Source organism: Lentinula edodes (assembly GCF_021015755.1).
Source record: "Lentinula edodes strain Le(Bin) 0899 ss11 chromosome Unknown C8R40scaffold_53, whole genome shotgun sequence".
In the NCBI taxonomy this organism is placed as follows: Eukaryota; Fungi; Basidiomycota; class Agaricomycetes; order Agaricales; family Omphalotaceae; genus Lentinula; species Lentinula edodes.
In genome coordinates, this window is record NW_025764359.1 from 38131 (window position 1) to 58350 (window position 20220).

Below are 20220 nucleotides of genomic sequence, written 5' to 3' on the forward strand. Positions count from 1 at the left end.
TTCCTCTTACAGTTTTCCATTTCGCTGATTCTCCCTCGAAGATAGAAATGTTTCAAAAACCTTGACCCATACTTCTATGTCAAAATACTCCCACCAATGATGCCCAAAAGCGAGATTAGGGACCTGGCCTGGTTGAGGGCCTGTTTGGATGAATGAGACTTGAGGAATAACCTGTCGGAGATTAGTGCCGCTAGAAAAGGGTACTATGGCATCTTTTTCTCCGTGTATCACTAGGAATGACGTGTTTTTGGGTATCTGTCCATATTCAGAAAGTTTCATGCGAGAAACCTGAAGGGTCACATCAGAGAGACTGCATGGATGTGTTGATTAGAACATACTGCCCGACTTTGCTTTACTATATGCAATGTAGGATGAGGGAGACGTGAATCATTGTGTCTTATCTTCACTCACTGATAGTGCGAAGAGGTCTAGAAAGCATTGAAAGCCCAATTTAGTTTGTAACTGATTCGCAGTAGCAGAGATATCATACCTTCCAATGAGTTGTCGATCCAGCCACCAGTTAAACCTACTCTGGTTCGCAGGATCGGAAATCCATTCTGGATCAAAGCTTTTTTCAAGATTAGGCCTCGCGCGAGCTTTCTTCTGTTCCTCTGTCAAAGGTTTTGTTATGGGTGTCCTATCTATCCGGATTCCATACCCCTTCTCTTCCCACATGACATGAAAAGTGCCAGTTAGAAAGACATGGGTAACCCTGAATGGCAATGCAACTGGATCAGAGGGAAGATATGGGAGAAGCAGGAGCTGCTGCGTGACAGTCCCTATGAATCTGTAAGCTCGTGAAGGAAAAGCAGCGGTTTCGACTGACCTCCCATTGAAAATCCACAGAGCGCCAGCTCTGAGAACTTCAGAAATTGGAGGAGGAAGAGCAAATCGCGAGCCATAAGCTCAATGGTGATCTCATCATCTTTGGCGGCTGTTGAATACGACGAATCTCCAACACCTCTGTGAGAGAATGGTCAAGACCAAGCTTCACTAGGACTTTCGTTTCCAGTTCAAATGAAGAGTCGAAGGGAAGATTTTAGGTACAGAGTCGGATGCGCAAAGCAAATAGGCGTCAAGATTTTGTGTGTTTCTTGGTGGGAGCGAGACAGGGTAATGCACGAAGCACATAGAAGCACACACCTATGGTCATAGATCACAACTGTAGAATATATTTCAGGGTTTCGATGAGTTGGAAAGAAACATCGCCATTTACCTGGGCGCCTCAGAGATAGCGGTTGAGCCAGTCGCTGCCAGTCTCCCCTTGTAGAACCTACACCACCAATGAAAATGATTGGATTTGAGTGTCCTATCCATTCAGAGCCCAAAAGCTCATAAGCAATACGAGCACCACCCGGAAGCGTTAGAAAAGTAGGTCGCGACATACAAGCAACGAACTTTCCGGAACGGAAACCCGAGAATGTTGAATATTTCGACATCTCCAGTACTCTGGTTCGATGTACAATAAGAGACCACGATCATCGATGGAATCACTGTCGACTTCAACAGGCTACAGTCAATGATATCGATGCTCCATGAACTTATTACTCTGTATGCATATATCGATTAATGGTTCATACACTTTCACTAGTTTGAAAGAAGCATGTTCTTTACAGCCTCCCTCCTTGCCCATTCACCCACTACCGAATGCTCTCCTTTACGGGCCCTCCATAACAAAAGCAGACTACTCAACTCGTCCCAAGCAGGAAGATTTTCCTCTACATCAACTAGCATGGCGACACGCCATAACTGTTCGATCGACTCACCCTGTACTTCGCACAAAGCACTCTCAGAAAGTGGTGGAACCTCGAATAATCTGGAAGCACCGTGCGGCGCTTCAAAAAGCGCACCCGGGCCTGTTATCGAGGTAGAAGGGGCCACAGAGAGTAGGATATTGTCTCTTTCTTGATCTTTAATCGCAGAAACGCAGCGAGTGAAGATTCGGGAGATTTGGGTTGATGAGGAGCCAGGCAGTAGGGCAAGACGCAATAAAACCCCCGAGAATAAATGAAAAATCGGGAAAGTACGAACTAGTCAAGCGATTAGCCAAAAAAACCTAGTATGATCGAATCACATACGAGCTTTACATGCATCAAGGAGCAGTATCAAGCACCGAGCAAGGCATGCGCGCCACTCGCCTGCAGTCGATGCTTCCAATTTCTCACTACGGGAAATGACTAGTATGTTTTCCAGAATTTTGAGCCACGCCAATCCTTCGTCTTCTTGAGGTGTAAGAAGTTGCATCTCAATCCAACTAAGAAGATTAAACTTGAGCAACAGCGACATCGTAGCTTCTGTTATACATGTCAAGTTTGCTAAAACCTGAAAAAAAACATAAACAACTTTTAGATAGAGAAACACAATCTGACTTCACCTCAAGTACACTATGTCTGAACGCTCGTTCTTTTTCCTCGCTTTGAAATACACTGGCTAGTAGATCCCATGTATGACGTCTCTTGAAGACACGCCAGTCCACGGAACTCTGCATTCCGTCCGTTAGCATACGGACAATCCATGCACGGTCTTTCTTCCCATGATCCTCGGCACTACTGTATAGCATACCATATAGCATAGGCACGTCCCCAAGGTCCAGAGTTGGACGCTGCAACAAGAAACGCGCAGTTATAGGATACACAAAATTGGATGAGTAGAAAACGCCCCGCAGGGCATGTACGAGGAGCAGGGAGGTGTATGAAGAAAGGCGCTCGGGGGCACGTCCATGAGCAGGACGAAGTGCATCTCGAAGAAGACTGAGAATGTGGAACACATGCGGTTTCTCTAGCATTTCGGCATGCTAGGTAACGAATCGGTGAGAATGACTTTTGTCGAAAAAGTCAACATTGAATATTTACCTCTAGACACTTCCATAAAACCGCGATCTGAGTAGAAGCAAGTTCACGCAGAGAGTCATCTTTAGCCGAAAGAGCGCGAATTGCCAGGCCGACGATATTGGTCCTGAAAAGCTCCACCCAGGCTGGTGTTGTCTTGGGTGCGTCTTCTACAAGAACGTGCGCAAAGAGAAGCAATAAGAACACAGGATCGTAGATTTCAGAGTCTTCAAGCCGCTCTTCCCAGTTTTCATCGGTCTCACATTTACGCCATTGTGGAAAGTGAAGCGCAGTTCGAAGAACCAATAACGAGTCGACCTCTCTCAATGCCTCGAAGGCACTGGTTGACTGGAAGCCCTCGGGTGACGAAGTCCACCTAGCAAGCAATGAAGCGACGGAAGTTCGACGTTGTTCCTCGAAAAGACGGAAGATTGCCAGAAGTTTACGGTCAGCGACAGATGCTGAGCCACGATAGAGAATAACGAGAGGTTGAACATGGCTGGGCTGGCAGGTATTGAATGGATGGAGATGAAAGAGTGTGTATAGCACGTTGATCAAGGCGCGTCTTGCAGAAGGTGAAGTGGGTTTGCCGAAATGGGGATGCTGTACGAGGATTTGAAGATGTCGATTTACAATCAAGGGCTGCCAAAAATTGATTTCAGTATATGATCGCCGCAAATGAGAAAGGACCTGACCTTTAGGCCTGCTTTCGGTAGCATCACGTCGAGTAAATTTAAGGCGGATTCGCTGTATGGGTGCTCACGCACGACGGCAGTGAGCACTGGCTCCACCAAATGCGACTTTATTGTGGACTTCGTTCCAATAACATTGGCTGAGGATCATAATAAGTTGAGGCATTGTTTTATCAAATAACTCCAGTTTAAGCACTCACCGAGTTCAGATAAAAGCCATATATCATTTTCCCGAATCTCCCGACATCCAGTAAGCATCCTCACGGTCCATTGCAGAGCGTGGTCAATAATAGCATCTCCGACTTCGCTGAACCCTTCATCGAGACAACGACCACATCTCTTTCCGATTGCTAATAGCTCTAACGACATCTCATCCATTGACAACGCTCGAATACGCTCCATCAAAGAACGTGTCAACTTTTGTCTATGGTTTGAGGGGTGAGCATCACTCAGATCCAATAGATTGCACATGCATATGCCGCATAATATCTGTGTCTCTGCGGAGAGTGTCGGCAAAGTGCAAAATGCAAGATCTAGGAGCGACGAGAAATGGGCTTCATAAGCTTGCCAAAATTCTCTCCTCTGCTCATCGTTCATACTAGATAAGGCTCCAGAAACACACACACAGTCAAGGTGGGCATGTAGAATAGGTACCAGATGTTTTGTCGCAATTGTAATCGCGTCGGTAGGAGCCCTACTCAGGCTAATCAACCACTTGTTCATTGCGGCAAGTTCGATGCATCCGCTGTATATTGCACTGCAGACAACCTTTGATGTGGTATCTGACCAGGTAATGACACTGTTGTGAGAAAAATAATGCTGCTCGAATACATCCGAGTTGGGCATATTCTGAACATTTCCGAGGCGTTGCTTCCAATGATGACGACGTCGAGAATGGATGGAATGTTGAACCAATAACGACGACAGGACACCGTCGTAACCAATTGGTAGCCGCGACTGCAGCGCATACGAAATCAACTCTTCAAGCACAGCTGAGTCGAAATGGCCTTCTGAGGAGAGGGTCAATAAAACGGAAAGTCGATGCCTGAGTTCCACTGCGAACACAAAAGGCTCGGAATCCATATATGTTTCCACGGCAGAAACCATCCTTGCGTGCCGACCTAACGTTTCTACAGTGCTCGAGATCAAGGACTTCGCAATCTCTGAGACTGCAGGTTGGGACCGGTATGAATATGCCAGATCAAAGAGGTCACAAAGAGCACGAGGATGCGCATATCGGAGCCACATAAGAGCCAATGCAAATTTTGGACCTGTCTTGACCGAGTCCTACCAATAGGGTGTGAGTGTAATATGCAAAACAGGGCTGAGGTACTTACAGTATTCAATGACCCCGGTGTTGGATTCTGCAGTTGTGTGTGTAGATATGACACCCAGTGCTCCGAGATCTCTCCCAGTAGAGCACGATCAGCAGCCTCGGAATCATTGAGCCCACTATTGCAAAGAAGATAGTCGATTGCTGAAAAAAGAGGGAAGTAAGAAGCGTAAAGACAGAGCTTCATTTGACAGTTATACCTTGCGTAGCACCTTGACTTTCTTCGCTGGTCCAAAACTTTTTGTAGACCTCATTTCCACAGAACACGTATTCCGTAACTAGCTGTTTCATGGGCAATGAAAGTTCGCTGGATTCGTCGGATTTGGCCATCAGTTCCGCAAGTAATAAAATAAGTGATTGCATGTAGTCGTCACGATTTTCATGCGAGTCTCTGAGTGCGAGCAGACTATGTGAAATGAGGCGCGTTGCGTGAAGGATAGTCGACACTCGTTTTGTGGTCTCAATTTTCCGGACAGCTCCAGATCCAACAAAAATTTTGTCTACAATCTTTGAGCGCCAACTTGGATCTGCAAGCCTGACAGCACTGCATCGTTCGGCAAATAAGATTTCGAAGCCTTCATTACCAGATTCAGGTCCGCGAAAATCAGGATCTACTGTAATGTGGCCCAGTCCCGAGCACGTATGGTTGAACTCAAGTAGCGTTCGTAAATGTGAAATTTCCGTCTGTGCAAAGCCTAAAAGGTCGCTTTTCGTCACATCCTCCAAGTTTTTTCCAATAGTAACTTTCTCCGCAAGTGCTCGAAGCACCGGAAGCGCCCGGGGCTCGCAAAGAGCAGCAAGTCGAACAAAAAGTCTTTTTACGAACGAAAGAAGAGCGCGCAGGGAGCATATCGCGGAATCGAACGACTGTTGCTGTTCTTGTATAGATGTAGCGTGAATTCGATGGCCTAGTTGCTCCAATAATGTCATGAGTAATGGACTAGGAAGTACGCCTGGAGTAGTATCCTCGGACCATCGGGGTATGTTAGATATATTCGCGTCACGTACTTCTTCGAGTGCATCAAGGTATCGTTCTGGAGTCCGCGTGCATCGTTGGACACACTCATCCAAAAATGTGACGATAGTGTCCGCCTCGTCAAAGCCTATAGTATCTGCAAGGGCAGCAAGCCAGACACGTACCTCCTCCTCTGCTCCGTCGCGGTATCGGCTGTCCATCCCCTCGTTATGACGGAAGAGCAGACTTTGCGCGAGGACCTGCTCCAACAGCCCACATATCTCATTTAAAAGCACGTGGTGACCAACTTTCCTGCCGTCGCGGGACACTGAACCTCGCGCGAACGCCTGGAGCAAAAGATGGAACGGCGTAAGCTTGAGATTTCCTGCAGCATTATCAATTTGTTTTTCACTTAAGTGATATAGGAGAGCACACACCAATTTTTCCAAATGCACGCGAGCCAAACTCTCCGCTCAAGCGGAGGGTCCGAATGATATGAATGTCTTTTATCATTTGCAGCCCATCAAGTTCACTAGCTACCACAATCACCTCTTGCTTATTCGGTTCTTCAGCAGAAAATATGCTAAGATTCGCCATTAAACCGCCAACATCAAACCTCCCGAGTCCTTCAGGTGTGTTCGGGGAAGATGCAGACACGAAGCAGGCATGATACAGCCAAACAAGTCGATGTGCACTTTCAGAAAGAAGCGTAAGAGCGGTAGGATTTGCTGTCCTTATTGTCGACGAAACGGAAAGGGATCCCGCCTGTGGTGATGCAGCAGCCTCAATACGTTTCAAGAAAGCCAGGACGAACTGGATATCAGGTAATCGGGCCCGAACCTCTCTGGTCACCTCTGTCAGCCGGCGAGTCCAGGCACCCGAAGTATATTCGCTGTCTCCTACATGTGAGTTGCCCATTTGTGCGTCCGCCTCTAATTCCCCGGCGGCTCGAGCGGCTTGGAGGAATGCTGCCTGTACCTGCATGAGCTTTCTGAGGCAACGACATAAAGTGAGGGACGTTATGTGCTGGACTAGCCCCAACCCGTTCCCAATATTCTGATCGGTGGAATCTTGAGTGGCTCGATTCTCCGTTGCGCCTCCTGTGCCTAAAGCCTTCGTGAGGAGAGATTTGTTCCCTCCGCCAGAAAATGAAGGCATTATGCTTTCCACGACACTGCGTAAGGGGGGAGGTTCCAAACGTGGCGTCTGAATAGTAATCGAACCACCAGTCGCAGGCAGATAAAATGACTCCTCTGGCACAGGCAGCCCAGCGACCCGACCATACCAAGCCATGCCTATCATCCAGCGTGCGTTGAGCTTTGGATCGAGTGCCCCAGGACCACCAGAAATGATGTCAGGGCACGAAGCAACTAGTTCGGGACATGCTTCGAAGATTCGAGCAGCAAGCTCTTGTTGTCGTGGATCCGCCATCGGAGTAAGGAGTCGCAGAGCGCGTAGAAGGAGGGGATTGTAGATAGTATATCTGGAGCTTTTTTGAGGACCTTCGTCAAGCCGGAAGGATGAATGTACGTTATTTGAGTGTGAGTGCGCTTCATCGTGGTTGATCTCATCCTCGAATGAAGTTTTGTTATTGTGATTGGGTGAATACCATCCCTGATCACGAAAGCACACACCCTGGCCGGGACGGGTGCATAGAGCAAGGAGGAAATGGTGAATAAGATCTGCAGGAATACCGCCTTCATCAGCATGATCATCTGATGTTTGTTTTCCTTCATCAATGTCATGAAAGGAAGATTCGTGCTCCGTACGGGTATAAAGGGTCAGAAGCTATCTATTGGTTACCATTCTGTTCATGAATGAAAGTCCTATGATAACTCACCCCCTTCCACACCCTCTCTCCGGCTCGCTTGACATCCCGAACGCCCTCAGTCCTCATTCCAGTTCTGTGACTTGACCCAAACGTAAATATGTTCACTTTGACACTCTTTGTCACGCGTTTATCGCACCAAACTCCAGCGTATAACGTCTCGAGCAGATTCTTGATTTGTGGATATGAATATGCATGGTAATCTTCATCATACGAATCGCCAACTCCAGACAGGATGTTTTGCAGCAAAGACAAAGTAGGTGTTCCTGGAGCCAAAAATGCGCTCTTGACGCGTGCTGAGACATTTTCGGAGAGCATCGCAGTTACCAGGGACAGAAGAGAGGCTCGGGAGCGTGATTCTGTGGATGTAATGTTACTAGTGTTGATACTGTAGGTCAGTCAGACATACCAGCATGGTAACGGTGTTTTGATTTTTCGTCGCCTTTACCTTTCCCGTCTTTGCGGTTTCGAGAACCACGCAGGATACGGGAAAATGACTAAGTCTCACAAGTCAGCCAAATTCTAAGTATAGTTGAAAAGAACCTCACTTCCATATCCCATCGTAAACTCTCCAAAACAGTCTTCGGATCCCAAGCTGCAAGAGCAGCCAGAAGATTCAATGTTTCTACAGTCAAAGTAGCATTCTGAGTGTTCAGTCCGTTCCGGTTGAGATTTCTTCCTGCCAGATACACATTGAGTTTGGCGACGCGTTCCGGTGAAAGCAAGGTGCGAGCCAGTCGATTGTCACCATCTGAAGATGCATAAAGGTGTCGCAAAATGATGCACAGGAGGGAGATTATCATGGAGAGGACTTTTCCGTACGCTCCTTCGCTTTCCAATTGCTCCCAAAGATTTAATAGAGCCTCAGCAGAAGTTGATTTGAGCCACTGATTGAGAGTAATTTGGTGGGCTCCAGTGTGCTGAAATTGCCATCGAATAGAACTGAGGGCTACGAGTATCAGAATTAGGTACAACTAGGAAAGATAAGGTATAAAATATACCTTTAACGACTCCATCTACGTTTCCTCCGACAGCAAGAGCTCTGTCAATCTCAGCTGGTGTTTTGAATGTAAGATGGGCATCTTCAGAGTTTTTTGAACCACCTGCTTTCCGTTTCCGTTGCGATGGTCCTGCAGACATGAGAACTTAAAAGCGAGTTTAAAAATTGAAGGCGCCTAATAGGCGCTTAATGAAACATGTGATGCAACCATACGATTCTACAGTATCATGATGTTATATTCCTATCGACTAGATACTCTGAAATTCTGAGTACATGGAACCGAGGGGGGTACCATAATAAATGTGATCAGACCCCGAATTTATCTATGAATCTGTTGTGGAACTTCTCTAACTTGCCGACATACTCCTCCACACCTGGACAGAGACAGGTCAAGCGGTAGTGCCAGTGACCTTCTCGCTGTCCAAAACCACTACCAGGAACGACACAGATACCAGTCTCATCCAAAAGCTGCAGAGCATAGAATGCATCAGGTTGCTTCCCGTGTTTCTCTGCCTCTGCGATAGCTTTCGACGAGAGCGTGATCTTCGGGTACAAGTATAATGCACCAGGGGAATTGACACACTCCACTCCGGCCAGTTTATTCAACCTGTCTGCCATGATTTTCGTGCGTTCGGCTAGCGCGGCATGAATTTTGTCCGTTTCTTCCTTCCATTTGGGAAATGAGAGCTCGCCTTCCTTAGGCGGACGCACCAACGTATCGACAGCAATTTGTCCCTGAAGTGGAGGACAAAGTCCAACAGAAACCATTTTGTATATCAGTGCGAGGATCTCCGGAGAGAAATTCGTGCATTCGAAGTATCCTCCACGACGACCACATTCACCCAACACACCTTTCGAAACCGAGTGGAATGACACCAAGGGAACCGTAGACTTCAACTGAGATACGAGCTTTTTGAACGACGTAAAGGGATGAGTGTCGGGTTTGTGGAGGTTGGATTGGTAGACTTCGTCGGCAAGAAGGACAAGTCCATGTTTCTCACATATATGAATGAGCTCGATCTGGGTGTCCTCAGAGAGGAGTGCGCCCGTCGGATTTCCCGGATTTATGACCACCAGAGCTTTAGGTTTTGTTCCTTCCGCTTCGGCCTTGTCTAACGCGACCTTGATCTCTTCAAGAGACGTATTCCAATCCGATGATCCGTCAAGGTAATACGGTATAGGCTTTCCAGAATATTGGGCTATGGTGGCGGTATACAGTGGGTACTGTGGGATAGGAATCATAATGCCCGAATCCGGCGAAGAGATGAGCATGGAGATGAGGAGAGAGACACCGGCAGAGGCGCCAGCAGTTAGGAAGATATTTTTGGGATCGGATGGGTATCCATCGCGTTCTAAGGTAAAATAATTTAGTGAAGCAGAAACAGGGTTACATTTTGTTCTACCTTCAATGAATTTGGCAACATGCTCTCTAATCAGAGGCACACCCTGACTGTGACTGTACGCTCCGATGCTTCCTATCTCGGCTTGCAGCTGCTTAGCTCTTTTGACGACATCGTCCGGAAATACGCCAGGTGCAAGCTCCACCAAGGCCGGATACTCCATCAACGCTGCGAGTTGCCTCAGAAAAGTGATCTGAGGTTGATCAAGTCCTTGCTGCTGAGGATTTCCGATGTTGGATGATATGACTCTGTCGAAAGGTAGGTCGTGGTCAGCGGTTTTGAGCTTCGTACGATATTCCTCCGCCTTAATTGCGAGCTCGCCGCGAACTGCATACTCCACCTTGAGAAGTGCAGGGTTCAGGGATTCAATAGTGAGGGGCGCCATTTCACGGAGTGAGGTCGATGCGGTCGATGCGGTCGATAATAGTCGGATTGAAGCAATAAAACCTCGAGTCTTATAACTGAACACCCGCATGGCTCGTGACTCTTTTTCGGTAAAGAGGTGTCACGGATCTCGTTCCCTCGTCCTTTTATATGGAAATGAGCGACTGAAAGCGTTAGTATTGCTATTGGAAATCTTACTTTACCTCTCAACAGCAGCCCAACAGCCTCTGTAACTCGATCAACTCGCCCAACGCGCTCAAGGCCAAGTAGTGACTCGACAAACATATGAGCCTGAGATGACACACGTGACTAAATTCGTACATACTTCACGTTCTTGACAACACAACAACTTGATTGGACCCGGATTGGACCGCGAATATCTTCAGTACAATAAGTAAATAAAGCATACATACATTACAGTTCATGCAGTTACAGTACAGCCAGATGTTATCGTAAGCATTCCAGTCAATTCGACGCCATTGCTTGTACGGAGGTCCGTTTTCAAGACACCCGATATTACATCGGAATACCAAGGAGTCCGACTAAGGCCACCAAAATCAAGCTTAAGACACCATATCCTGTTGCAGTCAACGGTATTGCGCTGCTACTCCCAGGTACAGGCAAAAATACTGAACTGTCCTCCTTCTGCTGCGCTGCGCTTTCCTTGAATGCTACAAGGCCAACGAGGACCCCGGCAATGAAGAATGCCAGGGATATACACAACCAAAGAACACCCCATACTGCGTATACATTCAACAGTAAATATAGACTCGGAAAGATTAGGAATCGAGAGCTTCACGTACCTTGAGATGGACAGCATCCACATATTTTAGCAAACTGTGCGGCGTCAGAGGAGTTGACCTTCCGGGATATAGTGTCGTCTATTCAAAAACAGTAATGCAATGTCAGATCGGTGATATCCAAGCAAAACGGAGGTCAACTTACCAATGATGTCCCATAGGCAATACATGCAGCTCATGACCCCAATAAATAGTACAAAGTATCGCAGTGCTACTCCGCCGGCGACGAACCAAAAGAGGACTATGAGCCCAGACATGCCCAAAATCAAGACCCAGGTTCTGAAAATCCAAAATTAAGTGTAGGCAGGCTTCTGGCGGCGCGGCACTCGCAGATACACTTACAACCAATCTCTCCTTGACCACCATAGTGTGAACAAAAAGAAGACAGCAAGAACGATACTTGCAATCTTGCTGGCATTCGTGTCGAAGCCACAAGCGATAAGCGCAGCACCAATCAAAGAAGAACCAAGATATCCTGCAGGGAGAGTGAGATATGGAACACCACCGGACATCCGCGTGGCACCGCCTTCATCGGCTGTTCGTGGTGAAGAAGACATACATATGTTAACCATGAAGAGAGGAGAAACAGAAACATAGTGTTGCTCACGGTCCAGCTCGATAGAATGTATATGTGCACAGGTAAGTAGGCCCATGAACGCATGGGACATCTACATTTACCCCCAGAGTGAGATTGATGATTGAAGCATAGCAGGTCATGAAGGTGATCGCCGCAGGGAGTAAATTTAGGATCGAAGTCCGTCAGTGATATTGTACAGGGTTAGGCTGAGACTATGCACCTCGTGAAATCCTACGGTCAACAGCCTTCGAAAACAGATGATTCCAGGAATGTGGCTTCGTTCTAAGAATAAGAACGTACTTGAACGGATAGACTACCAGAAGGAAGATTAGCCAGGTCAAGCGCCAACACAGTTCGTGAACTCACTTATCCAACTCAGAACCGGAATGTGCCATAGAATTCCTATAACTAGAATATAGCATCCGGCAACGATCAAGGTCGTACGCTGCGTCGCGTTCGGCGTAAGGGTACTTTTCGCATCTCGAGTTAGAAATTGGTGTAGAGCGCTAGAGCCAAATGTTCCAGTGAGAGCAGAATCGGCATTCAGAGTGTACATTGGACTTGCTATGTAGCACTCGACGTAAAATTTAATTATCGAAATGAGACTTTGCGTGTATAAGAGTAGGTGATTCGTGCGCGTAAGGTTCAGATGTGGCCGTTAAGAGGAGTGTGCAGATCAGCAAAAAGGCGGAATGCTTTAGAAAAGCTGCGAACTGCGGATCGCGAACGGACGTCGGTGGCGATGCAGTACGGCACTCTACGGCACTTCCTCTCGAACTCGAAGTTCGCAGTCCCCATATCGAAGACGTTACAAAAGTACTATTGCTACAATAGATATATATCTGGTATCGATATATTGAGAGTTCTACAGCCCACCGTGATAACCTTTAGAAATAAATTTACGTGCACTACGACCTTTCAGTTTTCTGCGAACCCCTCCGTCATTTCCATTCAACTTGGCTTTTGTCTCTTCCTCAAACTTGTTAGCTCTGACGGATCTGATTCAACCTCACTACCATTGCCATTGACTACGTCCCCATCTACCTCCAATGTTTTCCGTTTCGCCGAACTTTCCTGGACATCTTCCTCCGATTTCTTGGCCGATTTCATCGCCCTCCAATGTAGATATTCCAGACTGTATCCTACCCTGACCCTCGAGTTGGAGCCAGTGTATCCAGATGTACTAGCTGCGTTTCCCCCACGCCCTGGAGCATTCGTAGGTGCCGAGGGAAACCAGAGGAGAGAGCCGGTGGTCGGGTCTCTGGAAAAATGACGGGCTACGAAAAGGGGCAGAAGAAGTTGTAGAATATGTATTCTTGAGACGTTCGGATCACTCACTAGTATCTTTGGGTAACATCAAAAGATCAACTTGCGCCCCTTGTGCTTGCGCCATGGCGTATGCAGTTGAGGTTCGATCTGGTTTGGATGCTTTTGTTGTTGCCGGTGCGGGTACGGATGATGACTGATATCTTTGGTAAGGTTGAGAATACGGCTGAGATTGTGACTGTACATTGGCATACTGTTGCAAGTATTGTATAGCAGTAGCTACAGACTTTGCAACGTCAGCAGAGCCAGCTAAGACACCTTTCGTTGGCCCCGATACTGTGCCAGAGACGCTGTCTTCAACAAGACCACCAGGTCCTCCACCTCCAACAGTAAAAGGACTTGGTCGCCTGACAGGAAAGACTGTCTTCTCGAAGGGGTATATCAGCTGCTGTATTCCCTGAGATATCTCCGGAGGCAGACACGAAGCCCAATTTTTGATGCGGAAAAAGGCTGGTTTAGGTGCTATCTGTCCACTTAGACCTCTAGCACGATTCTGATAGTTCCTATATCCCTTGCTATAGCTGTAACGCGAATCACAGACATATAGCGGCCATCCAGGATACCATCTCCGTTCGTTTCCTCGGGGTCTGCCCCGGATGTGAGCCCGAGTATGCTGGACGAAGATGGGCTCAAGTATGTCCGAGACGGGATGAGACGCGAAGTGATCTGTACGCCCGGCAGGTTAAGAAATGAGGAAAGTTAGGAGATTAGGTAGAGTCGAAAAAAAAACTCACTGCTCTTGAATACCTCATTCTCCCAAAATACCCTTTGCGAAGAATGGAATGTCTCTTCGGGGCGGTAATACCAGCAAACAGTGATTCCATCTCCATCTCCTTTTGATGATACACCATTTTGGCTTCGACTAGATGTAGCACCATTCGTACTCGCACTCGTAGCATTGGTTTGCATCTGCCATACCTTCCAAACCTGGGCAACAATCGGTCGCCCGGCACCACCACCCGCCCCTGCACCTGTACCACTATACATATCACTTCCATTCGCTAGATGCACCCAATCGCCCACGCGAACAGTCCATCCCTTGTATTTGACCTGGTCAAGAAAAGTTCGATTTTCCATAATGGTATGGATTTGCTTTAAACCCGACGTAAGGGTTGGGTTTTCTTCTGCAACAGGCGGGTTCTGGGATTGATGAGGATTGGGTCTCCCAGGCCCAACACGGAGGCTCGCGAAATTGGTTTCAGAGGAGTATGGAGGACCTGAATTTGGTTTAGGGCGATCCGGGAGATAAGGAGAGGTAAGGCTTTGGTAGAGACGCTATAGGCCATAGATGCATACTCAGGATGCGATTTCAACAGCTCAAGAAAGTCAGATTCACCTGTAAGATCAGAACTTGGGCGTATTCTACCCTAGATCCACCATAAATTGATTTTGGTTTTCCAGAAGGTACGGAGTAAGATTTTGAGGAGGAGGTCGGTGAATGATCAGTATGGGGGTGCGCAGGCTCCCACCACCTTCGCCCTTTCTCGAATAGTAACATCATGTCCTTATCGAAAGACGCGGCAGTTGGGTAGGCGTTAGACTTTATTCGTGCCTATCGAGAACACTGATCAGTTCCATGAACATGAAACGGGCTCAGGCAACTAACTTCAATCGCTTTGATTGAAATGAGCTTCCCCTTGGTCGTACTCGTTGGACCATCAATGACATCTGGGATAGCTTCGAGTACGGCAGCGAGACGGTTTCCAATAACGTCCTTGTGTCCTTTGAGTGCATGAATGAGCTCTAAGTATAATCCCTAGATACGCAGGACGCAAATCAGTGGGGAAAACAAGGCTGGTGACAACGATTTACGGTGTTCCCCTCGGCTAACCACCCTTCTTCCTCGTTGTCATAGAATCCAGGCCATCTGGGGAGACTGTTTTCCAGCTGATGAATAATATCTTCGTCAATGCCATCGCCTTCGTCTTCGTCATCTGCTTCGGCTTCGGTATCAGTTTGATCGACTTCGCTCTCAGTATCTGGCATGTCTACGTCCATGTCGACGATGTCCGGGACAGAGTTGAATGTGAGTTGAGGTTGAAATGTTGGTTGAGGTTGGTATAGAAGTTGAGACGGCTGTGGAGTTTGTATTTCAGAGCTCTTCGCGTTTCTCTCCTTTTCTTTCTCTTTTTCTTTCTCCATCTCTATTTGATGCTCTATTTCTCTTTCCCTCTCCCGTTCCTTCTCCTCGATTTCTGGATAAGTTTTCTGTGCCGAGCCAGGCGGAGGAGAGCGTGATTTGGGCTGAGGCAAGTCAGCACGCTTCGCCCACTCAATGTCTAGAAGATTCTTCAAGACTGCGGCGTCTTTAGAAATCTGGCTGTCCCGCTCATTGTAAAATATGGCGTTCCAAAATACTAAACTCAAGTCTGTATACACCTCTAACGCGTTCGTGTACTTGTTCTCGGCAAGTGAATCGCGAATCGGGTGTAAAGCGCGTGGATTGGGGATTAACTATGTACGCATCAATTTTTATTCATTTATTTACATTTTTAGTTTTTGGCACATACATCGTAGTACTCCGCCCAATCATTCCGATCCAGAAGGACCAAGAACATTCCACTCAACAGCCTCTTACGCCCTCTACCTGTTCCTATTCCCGTTCCTCCGACTCCTATGTCACCAGGTTTGGCTTTACTTGGAGGCGTCGCAACTGCAGTAAGCAGAACATCGAAGACAGAAGAGATTGCAGATTTTTGAGAAGCCGTCAACGACATTCGACGAGTGTGCAAGACTTTCACACCAATGAAAACAGGAATCTAGAACGTGGAGGTAATGGTGCAAGAGTAATGGTGCCGATTAAACATCCCCGACCCGTAGTGACAAGCGCTCTTTTCAAGCGCTCAGCCGCCAGAGAAAAAAGATACAATTTATGAAACAACTATGTACATACAACATAAGTATAAACATGGAGCACAGTCAATTAGGTTTAATGGCCCATTACCAAGTCCTGAGCCTGGTGAGATCGTGGTTTCATGGAACACGCAAAATGTTCAGGGTGACTGAAATAAGTCTTCAATGTTAGCTCGGAGTTATTTCAATCAAGCTCACACAGACCTGATCACATTGGGAGTGTACTGAGGAGGCTTTCCAGAAGTAAGAGGGCCTATATCGAATAGTGCCAGCATGGTAACGATTCCCATATACACCGTGTCGTCCGCGAGTAACTGACCTGGACAGATCCTGGTGTGCGTAAAAATGAGCATCCAGAGAGGCATAACAGATTTGGCACTCCATCACCTTCGTCCATACCCAAATGCAAACTTTCTTGGGTCAGGATTAATCATTTGATCTGGGCCTAAAGGATCACTCCATACACGAATTCCATCATTCGTTTTCCCAAGTACGTATCGGTCGGGATTGAACTCGAAAGGATCAGGATATACTTCTGGATCATGCATAACTCCCCTGTGTACACATTGTCAGTGATTCATTGAAATTCCCCGAGGTATTCTTTGCAATACCACAACTAACCAGCTATTAGCTATGACAACAGAGCCTTTAGGAATTGTCCAATCACGATATACATCATCTGCTTCCGTAGTAAGTCGATGAGGGGAAGCAATTGGACCAACAGGGTTCCATCTGTACACCTCCCGCACCAGCCCTTCAACGTATGGCATGTCTGGTCGGTCCAAGAAAGTGGGTAACCGAGAAGCCCCAACAACAGAATCTATCTCGGCTTGTGCTTTCCGTTGAACCTCTGGGTGAAGAGCCATAGCCAATACAAAGGACGTCAGACTGCCATACGACTAAAATAACACCATAAGTCACCAAGCTGATCTTTGGAAACTGCGAAACTCACGGTATCTGAACCTGCTAGAACAAAGCCCAACGAAGCCCACTTGAAATTGAACTCGTCCTCTTCTGTCGCGTTTTCCTTGCGTTCAATTAGACTGGTAGTAAAAGAAGGCAATGCAGTTCCCGCGGCCTGGATATTTCTCGATGATTAGGACATAAAATGAACAATCATCGAAGTGCGGACATACGAGTTGATCCTTCACTTGTTGGTAAGGCCATTCAAGAGCGGCTGTCAATGTTTCCCTATATCGTTTTGCTTTTCGTTTGAAGGAAGCCCCGGTCCAGGAAGGTAGATGGCGTACTGAAGGTCGAATATGACACGGTACCAAAAGGGTGTCCGAAAAAACTATGACTTACAAACGGGAAACACATCGACCAGAAATGCACCTGGGACTACCATCTCCGCAAAATCATGGTCTACTTGTTGTGCGACGGTAAGGAGGGCATCACTGTCATCTTTAACCACATGACCATGCGATATCTCGAATATGAGATTACCAACATGGCTAAAGAACGGCGGTTCAACTTGGGATGAGAGAACAATGTCCAGTACGTACTGACCTCTTAATGTGAGCTCTGAAAGCATCTGGGGACTTCATCAACTGAGCCGCGAGCTGAATCACCTTCGCTTGTTGCAAGGGACGCCATTCTTCGACTTTGCGGGCACTTAAAACCTCGGTAAACAAGCGTCGGTATTCTTTATGCCTCTGGGAATCAACCGGAACTTTAGATTATTCTTCATCATAGATCGGCAGACTTACAGGTCCACTATGGCCTAAGAAGGGGCTATTGTTCCATCCAACCCTGTAGAAAGGACAGCGGATAAGAGGAAGATCGGTAGTCTGAAGGAAACAACACTCACAGATCTCCTGCCATCACCACCCGTGGACGATCAGCGTATATCCCACCTTTCCTCTCAAGCAAGTCAAAGATAGCTTTGGCCGAATTTAAAACAATCAGGGATTGTCCGAGGGCCTTTACGTGGATCACGTCACCTGGTGAACAGAATTAAGGTCTTCAAAGAAAGAACGAGAAACGACTATGTACCATATAGCCTTCCCCACTCTGCGTACTTTATCCAAGATCGTTCTGTAGGTATCTCAAGGACGTTGCCTATGATAGGAAGCGGCTTGGGACCAGGAGGAAGGGAACGCCGTCGTGTATTGCTCTTGTGAAAGTATATGACGACTAGAAGGACGAGCGTCGCGAGGATCAACACTTGGCGAAACAGATCCATTGAGACTCAGTTCAAGGAAGTCAAGAATAGAGATGCTAGTTCCAAGTGATCGTAAGGTGCGAAAGAGATTGTAGAATTGTGTGATGGATGGACTTCATATAACAACGTACCGGCTAAATATTATCCTTTGTATAGTGCCTGAAGCTATAGAATGGCAACTTGAATCTAATGGAGGTTTGAGCCGGAGGAGCTGGGGCTGGGGTGTTGCAAACAGGTTACGGTGCTCTGACATGTGCGCGTGGCGTTTTGCAACGAATGAATGTATATATGGATGCAATCATGCAGATCTGTTGCTGGCAGTTTTGGCAGAACATTGATTACCTTTCCCCCCTCTCAGCGTTTGCCATTTTGGGTTTAGAACACCGGTGAATTGGGATTTTCTTTGCGTTAAACAGAACGAAGTACAGTCATCTACCACCATTTGGGATGACCAAATCTCTCCGACCAAAATTTCAACATGTACACCTTATTTATGAGTATTTTTGCATGTTCGGCATTCATTAGAGCATTTATACAAACTTTCTACTACCCTAAATACATTATCGAGGGAGGGATAGTTGTGCCAAGGTCTAATCAGTATGAAAATCTGTTATCAAGTGAAAACGAGCATTTGGGATGCACTGATAAGATGTAAGATAAACCAATTTAGGAAATTATTTATATTCAACTGATGTAATTAAGCCGTAATTCAAGTGCTTTTCCGCCTGCTCAACTCTTTCCACCTCACCTGAATGTTGCTATACCATGATATATAGTATTAGAAGGTTGGCAAATGTGTTGAATGATAATATCATTATGTTTACCAAGCCATAAGACCACATCTCGAGTTTAACAATGGCAATCATCAAAACATTTTTCATTTTCATCCCATAATGACACTTTCTGAGTGTTACGATGGGACTATGCAAATACATGCTCATCTGAGTAGCTAATACTTTGAAGGGGTTATCCTACTGCATGCCTCAAAAAATTCCGAAACCAAAATAGCTATAGATCATGGTAAAACATCGTTTGTCCCATTTGATGGTGGTGTCCCAAATGATGGTAGATGACTGTAGGGTATGCAAGAGCCTAATAGCATACCTTCTCCGGTTCGACGCAACCACGCATTTTTTCAACTACCAAGCGCCGAAAGGAAGATCCCATGACCCGAATCCGAATGAAGCCGGGCCATCGACAACATTCGTCAATGCAGCGGCGGCGGTGGTGCAAGGAATCTCCTTCAAAAATGATAGAATTAGTTACCTATCCGATAATCAAATTCCTAGAGCGGACTTACTGAGCACCTATGACTGACTCGAAGTTGGACTTGTATTTAGTCTGACTTGTAGATAGATGTTATTTGTTCTGTGTTCCGGATGATTCTGGCAGGAATCATCCGAATTCACTGTGATCATGGAATGTATCCAACAATGGTCAGAAGAGAAAGATAATCCCCAGAAGAGTCCCAGACTCCCAAAGAGTCCGTGATATTGGGAGTGTACTGATGTGAGTTGACGACGAAATTCCTGATTATAATGATCGATAAATGCTTCAAGTTCAAAATAGGCTCCCACTGGGACCAGTGGTAAGGGATCATTTGGGATAATCGATCATCTCAAACATTAATCTGGATGTTATGGTATGGATATGGATTAGAACAGCAACTTGAAGGATGACGCGGACACATCGACGTGTGGCACTTGGATTCAAAGCGGCAGAACTGAATCGAGACTAAAATGAGGCTTGAGCAGAGTAAGAGCAAGGCGTCCTCGGAGAACGTGATCTATTTATGTTTTCTCGTGCCGGGTCTTCCCCACGAAGACGACAACGAAAACAACACAAATCCTTGATCATGACCCTTTCGTTTCCCTTCACCACATCCTGGGATTACCAGAAAGTTACAACATTTAACGTGCTACTACAGGAGCATCTATGCAGCTCCCCGCGCATGCTTCACTTTGCAGAGCCTGGTAAGCCGACGAGAGCGAATGGAGGCTGTCAATATATAAGTAAGGCAGAAAATGAATGTACACTATGTAACGACGAAAAGAAGAACCCCAGCAGTGCTGGTCAAATA

The 20220-nt window shown here is 46.7% G+C and overlaps 6 protein-coding genes across 6 annotated transcripts; all 6 read right to left on the reverse strand.

The window, feature by feature from the left end:
- Positions 1-6: 6 nt before the first annotated feature.
- C8R40DRAFT_1176505 (Alpha/Beta hydrolase protein) lies at positions 7-1385 on the reverse strand (the record flags this gene model as incomplete). Its single annotated transcript, XM_046232526.1, has 7 exons — positions 7-288; positions 339-355; positions 412-428; positions 491-779; positions 827-963; positions 1144-1162; positions 1217-1385. The coding sequence occupies 7 exons, from the start codon at positions 1383-1385 to the stop codon at positions 7-9; spliced, it is 930 nt and encodes a 309-aa protein (XP_046080661.1).
- Positions 1276-8807, reverse strand: C8R40DRAFT_724980 (ribosome 60S biogenesis N-terminal-domain-containing protein). The gene is made up of 14 exons (XM_046235992.1): positions 8638-8807; positions 8185-8578; positions 8046-8133; positions 7649-7995; positions 6246-7596; positions 5994-6193; positions 5054-5945; positions 4858-4997; positions 3721-4807; positions 3524-3660; positions 2853-3470; positions 2375-2794; positions 2079-2322; positions 1276-2030 (listed from the first exon to the last, which is right to left on the reverse strand). The coding sequence occupies exons 2-14, from the start codon at positions 8437-8439 to the stop codon at positions 1588-1590; spliced, it is 6222 nt and encodes a 2073-aa protein (XP_046080662.1). The 5' UTR covers positions 8440-8578; positions 8638-8807; the 3' UTR covers positions 1276-1587.
- Positions 8808-8942: 135 nt separating this feature from the next.
- On the reverse strand, positions 8943-10421 carry C8R40DRAFT_1059155 (transaminase; the record flags this gene model as incomplete). The annotated part of the gene is made up of 2 exons (XM_046225245.1): positions 8943-9988; positions 10040-10421. 2 exons carry the CDS (start codon positions 10419-10421, stop codon positions 8943-8945), a joined length of 1428 nt encoding a protein of 475 aa, XP_046080663.1.
- Positions 10422-10540: 119 nt separating this feature from the next.
- C8R40DRAFT_1129780 (peptidase M50B-like-domain-containing protein) lies at positions 10541-12530 on the reverse strand. The gene is made up of 10 exons (XM_046229144.1): positions 12164-12530; positions 12098-12110; positions 12018-12042; positions 11828-11888; positions 11563-11755; positions 11366-11499; positions 11224-11301; positions 10746-11160; positions 10619-10693; positions 10541-10563 (listed from the first exon to the last, which is right to left on the reverse strand). The coding sequence occupies exons 1-8, from the start codon at positions 12351-12353 to the stop codon at positions 10937-10939; spliced, it is 918 nt and encodes a 305-aa protein (XP_046080664.1). The 5' UTR covers positions 12354-12530; the 3' UTR covers positions 10541-10563; positions 10619-10693; positions 10746-10936.
- Positions 12531-12590: 60 nt separating this feature from the next.
- On the reverse strand, positions 12591-15964 carry C8R40DRAFT_1129781 (uncharacterized protein). The gene is made up of 7 exons (XM_046229145.1): positions 15634-15964; positions 14936-15577; positions 14730-14879; positions 14460-14675; positions 13858-14398; positions 13136-13789; positions 12591-13074 (listed from the first exon to the last, which is right to left on the reverse strand). The coding sequence occupies exons 1-7, from the start codon at positions 15838-15840 to the stop codon at positions 12749-12751; spliced, it is 2736 nt and encodes a 911-aa protein (XP_046080665.1). The 5' UTR covers positions 15841-15964; the 3' UTR covers positions 12591-12748.
- Positions 15965-18556, reverse strand: C8R40DRAFT_1259087 (cytochrome P450). Its single transcript, XM_046233802.1, has 11 exons — positions 17972-18556; positions 17787-17919; positions 17686-17728; positions 17486-17631; positions 17282-17430; positions 17113-17225; positions 16929-17054; positions 16598-16875; positions 16364-16531; positions 16181-16306; positions 15965-16125 (listed from the first exon to the last, which is right to left on the reverse strand). The coding sequence occupies exons 1-11, from the start codon at positions 18159-18161 to the stop codon at positions 16053-16055; spliced, it is 1545 nt and encodes a 514-aa protein (XP_046080666.1). The 5' UTR covers positions 18162-18556; the 3' UTR covers positions 15965-16052.
- Between the last annotated feature and the right edge of the window lie 1664 nt (positions 18557-20220).

Bases quoted from the DNA above. Each gene is read 5' to 3' on its own strand.
- C8R40DRAFT_724980 (XM_046235992.1), bottom strand. From the start codon at position 8,439: ATGATAATCTCCCTCCTGTGCATCATTTTGCGACACCTTTATGCATCT. The intron at 4,998-5,053 runs GTATAACTGTCA...CTCTTTTTTCAG, and splicing joins AAGTCAAGGTGCTACGCAAG to CAATCGACTATCTTCTTTGC. The intron at 2,031-2,078 runs GTATGTGATTCG...TCGCTTGACTAG, and splicing joins CCTTGATGCATGTAAAGCTC to TTCGTACTTTCCCGATTTTT.
- C8R40DRAFT_1129780 (XM_046229144.1), bottom strand. From the start codon at position 12,353: ATGTACACTCTGAATGCCGATTCTGCTCTCACTGGAACATTTGGCTCT. The intron at 11,889-12,017 runs GTGCATAGTCTC...GGGTAAATGTAG, and splicing joins TGACCGTAGGATTTCACGAG to ATGTCCCATGCGTTCATGGG. The intron at 11,500-11,562 runs GTAAGTGTATCT...TTGGATTTTCAG, and splicing joins TGGTCAAGGAGAGATTGGTT to AACCTGGGTCTTGATTTTGG.
- C8R40DRAFT_1129781 (XM_046229145.1), bottom strand. From the start codon at position 15,840: ATGTCGTTGACGGCTTCTCAAAAATCTGCAATCTCTTCTGTCTTCGAT. The intron at 14,880-14,935 runs GTAAATCGTTGT...CTGCGTATCTAG, and splicing joins GGTTAGCCGAGGGGAACACC to GGATTATACTTAGAGCTCAT. The intron at 13,075-13,135 runs GTGAGTGATCCG...CCCTTTTCGTAG, and splicing joins GATGTTACCCAAAGATACTA to CCCGTCATTTTTCCAGAGAC.
- C8R40DRAFT_1259087 (XM_046233802.1), bottom strand. From the start codon at position 18,161: ATGGATCTGTTTCGCCAAGTGTTGATCCTCGCGACGCTCGTCCTTCTA. The intron at 17,632-17,685 runs GTAAGTCTGCCG...GTTGATTCCCAG, and splicing joins TCTTAGGCCATAGTGGACCT to AGGCATAAAGAATACCGACG. The intron at 17,055-17,112 runs GTATGTCCGCAC...AGAAATATCCAG, and splicing joins AACAAGTGAAGGATCAACTC to GCCGCGGGAACTGCATTGCC.